This window comes from Penaeus vannamei, chromosome 22 (genome assembly GCF_042767895.1).
Source record: "Penaeus vannamei isolate JL-2024 chromosome 22, ASM4276789v1, whole genome shotgun sequence".
Classification (NCBI taxonomy): Eukaryota; Metazoa; Arthropoda; class Malacostraca; order Decapoda; family Penaeidae; genus Penaeus; species Penaeus vannamei.
In genome coordinates this window covers 39,437,379-39,439,878 of record NC_091570.1, presented here as the reverse complement: position 1 = coordinate 39,439,878, position 2,500 = coordinate 39,437,379, and the positions used below count along the sequence as shown (strand labels likewise).

At 40.3% G+C, this 2,500-nt stretch overlaps 1 protein-coding gene across 10 annotated transcripts in view; it reads left to right on the top strand.

The window, feature by feature from the left end:
* LOC113803559 (chloride channel protein 2) overlaps positions 1-2,500 on the top strand; it is a 215,969-nt gene that overhangs the window by 185,465 nt on the left and 28,004 nt on the right. For all 10 annotated transcript variants that reach the window (XM_070136976.1, XM_070136974.1, XM_070136977.1 and 7 more), the window contains one exon: positions 2,040-2,161. In XM_070136976.1, the coding sequence (XP_069993077.1) occupies positions 2,040-2,161 (122 nt within the window). The remainder of the gene's footprint in view (positions 1-2,039; positions 2,162-2,500) is intronic.

Sequence of the window (2,500 nt, the reverse complement as noted above, 5' to 3'; positions counted from 1 at the left end):
AAAAAAAAAATCGAGTTTTTCCTTTTTTTTCGGATTCGAATTACTGAAATGATGCGGCTTGTATTTCATCATCCAAGTTGCTGGGTTTTTTTCTGTACATTTGTTAGTTTTGGTATTACATTGATTATAAATGCATGCTGTTTATTTATTTATGTAATATAGGTAGATAAGGGAGGGTAAATAGGGAGACAGACACGCAAGCAAGCAAGCAAACATACATCAGACAGATAGATAGTTAGAGGACTAAATTAATTAATATGTATAAGATTTTTTGCTTTCATAAATCTAGAAGATTAAACTGGTTCTGTCATGGATTGCGTCTGCGATGGTTGGTACAGTCGCACAAATTGTGGAAAAGAGAAAAATATTCCTTGTGTTCAGTCGTAAGCTTTAATTTGATCATTGTGGAAAATAGAAAAACATTCCTTGTGTTCAGTCGTAAGCTTTATTTTGATCCCGAATGTCGTAGTGGAATGGACGCACTCCGGTTATTTTCCCTCTATGGCCACTGCTGTCTAAAACGTAGCCATATTTGCCGTTCCTTTCACACCCTTATGTAACACTGACCCCCCCACCCCCCACTGCTGTCTAAAACGTAGCCATATTTGCCGATCCTTTCACACCCTTATGTAACACTGACCCCCCCACCCCCCACTGCTGTCTAAAACGTAGCCATATTTGCCGTTCCTTTCACACCCTTATGTAACACTGACCCCCCACCCCCCACTGCTGTCTAAAACGTAGCCAGATTTGCCGATCCTTTCACACCCTTATGTAACACTGACCCCTCCCCCCCCCCCCCACTGCTGTCTAAAACGTAGCCATATTTGCCGTTCCTTTCACACCCTTATGTAACACTGACTCCCCCACCCCACTGCTGTCTAAAACGTAGCCATATTTGCCGATCCTTTCACACCCTTATGTAACACTTATGTAACTCCCCCCCCAACACACACACACACGCAAAAAAAAGAAAAAAAAAAAAGAGAGAGAGAGAGAGAGAGAGAGAGAGAGAGAGAGAGAGAGAGAGAGAGAGAGAGAAAATGGGGTTCCAAGACTCAAATGAGACAAGAGGAAAAGTTAACAAGTTTAGCTCGGCCTCGGAAGGAACAGCAGCAGCAGCAGCAGCAGCGAGGAGGGCGGCTGTGTTTCTTGCAAGACAGAAAAGCAATTTCCGAGATTGGCCGAATTCTCACTTGGGTTCTGCCCGGCCTCACTTTTTGGACCCATTTTGCTCTGTTTTTGTTTTGTTTTGTGTTGTTTATTCTGATCTATTCTATTTTTTTTTTAATTATTTTAATTCATATTATATTGTATTGTGTTGCATTATATTATAAGTGCATTTTATGTTGTATTATCGTTTATATCATGATTTATATTGTAGGTTAGATTATGCTTTATATTACATTTTATTGTCTTGTCTTGCCTTGTTTTATGTTATGTTTTTAGACTTTATTTTCCAGATTTCCAAAAGACACTTGAAGGAAGATGGCATTTTATTGATGTGTTTAAAGTAACGAGAAGGTAATCATTCTCGTGTATTAACGCTGGTAAAAGTATTTCTGTCTGTATCTATTTCCATTTTCCTATTTATTTTTCTCTGTCTATCTATAATCTTATTTCGATTTCTCTGTTTCGTCGTTTCACTTGTTCTTTCGTCTCCCTTTCTATATTCAAATAATGCCAAGATGTCCAATTAAATTTACTATAACTGATTTTTGTCTCTAGTTCAGTTAATCATGATTTTTAGCATCATTTCCACTGTTCCCAACATCACAACCACCGACACCCTTTCTGTCACTATTACAACCACTGCCATTACCACCATTACCACTGCCACTACCACTACCATTATCACCACCACTGTCATCACCATCGCAATTACTGCCACCATCACCGCCACTATCCGCATCACCATCACCACCATTACAACACAACAGACCACCACCACATTTACAACCACTCTACCACAATGGCCGCCTGCTTATGTACAATCTGCCATTCCCATGAATTAATCGCTCCCCCCCCTCTTTCCGCAGACCGATATGGGACCACACCTTCGCCCGCCTCGGAGAAGACTGGGTGTTCCTGTTCATCCTGGGCACCGTCATGGCCACCATATCCTTCCTCATAGATGACATTATCATGATCTTCTTCGGAAGTGAGTGACTTTGTTTGTTTGGTTTTGCGTTTGGTTTTTTGGTTTTTGTTTTGTTTTCTCTCTTTATTTTACATGGGGTGGGGTGGGGGGGTGGGGGTAAGATCTATAGATTTTCCGACAAATTAATTAGATTCGTTCCACGATTCACTGCTGAGAGGAAACGGACTGATGACTGGCGATACAGTGGCAACGCTGCACTGATATGAAACGCCAATTATTATGCAAATAAACTTGTCATAACTTCCGTGGTTTTGACATCAGGAAGCAAAAAATTCTAATAATTATACTTTAACGACTTGGGTGAAAATAGGGAGAACTGAGAGAGATTTTATTCAAAGT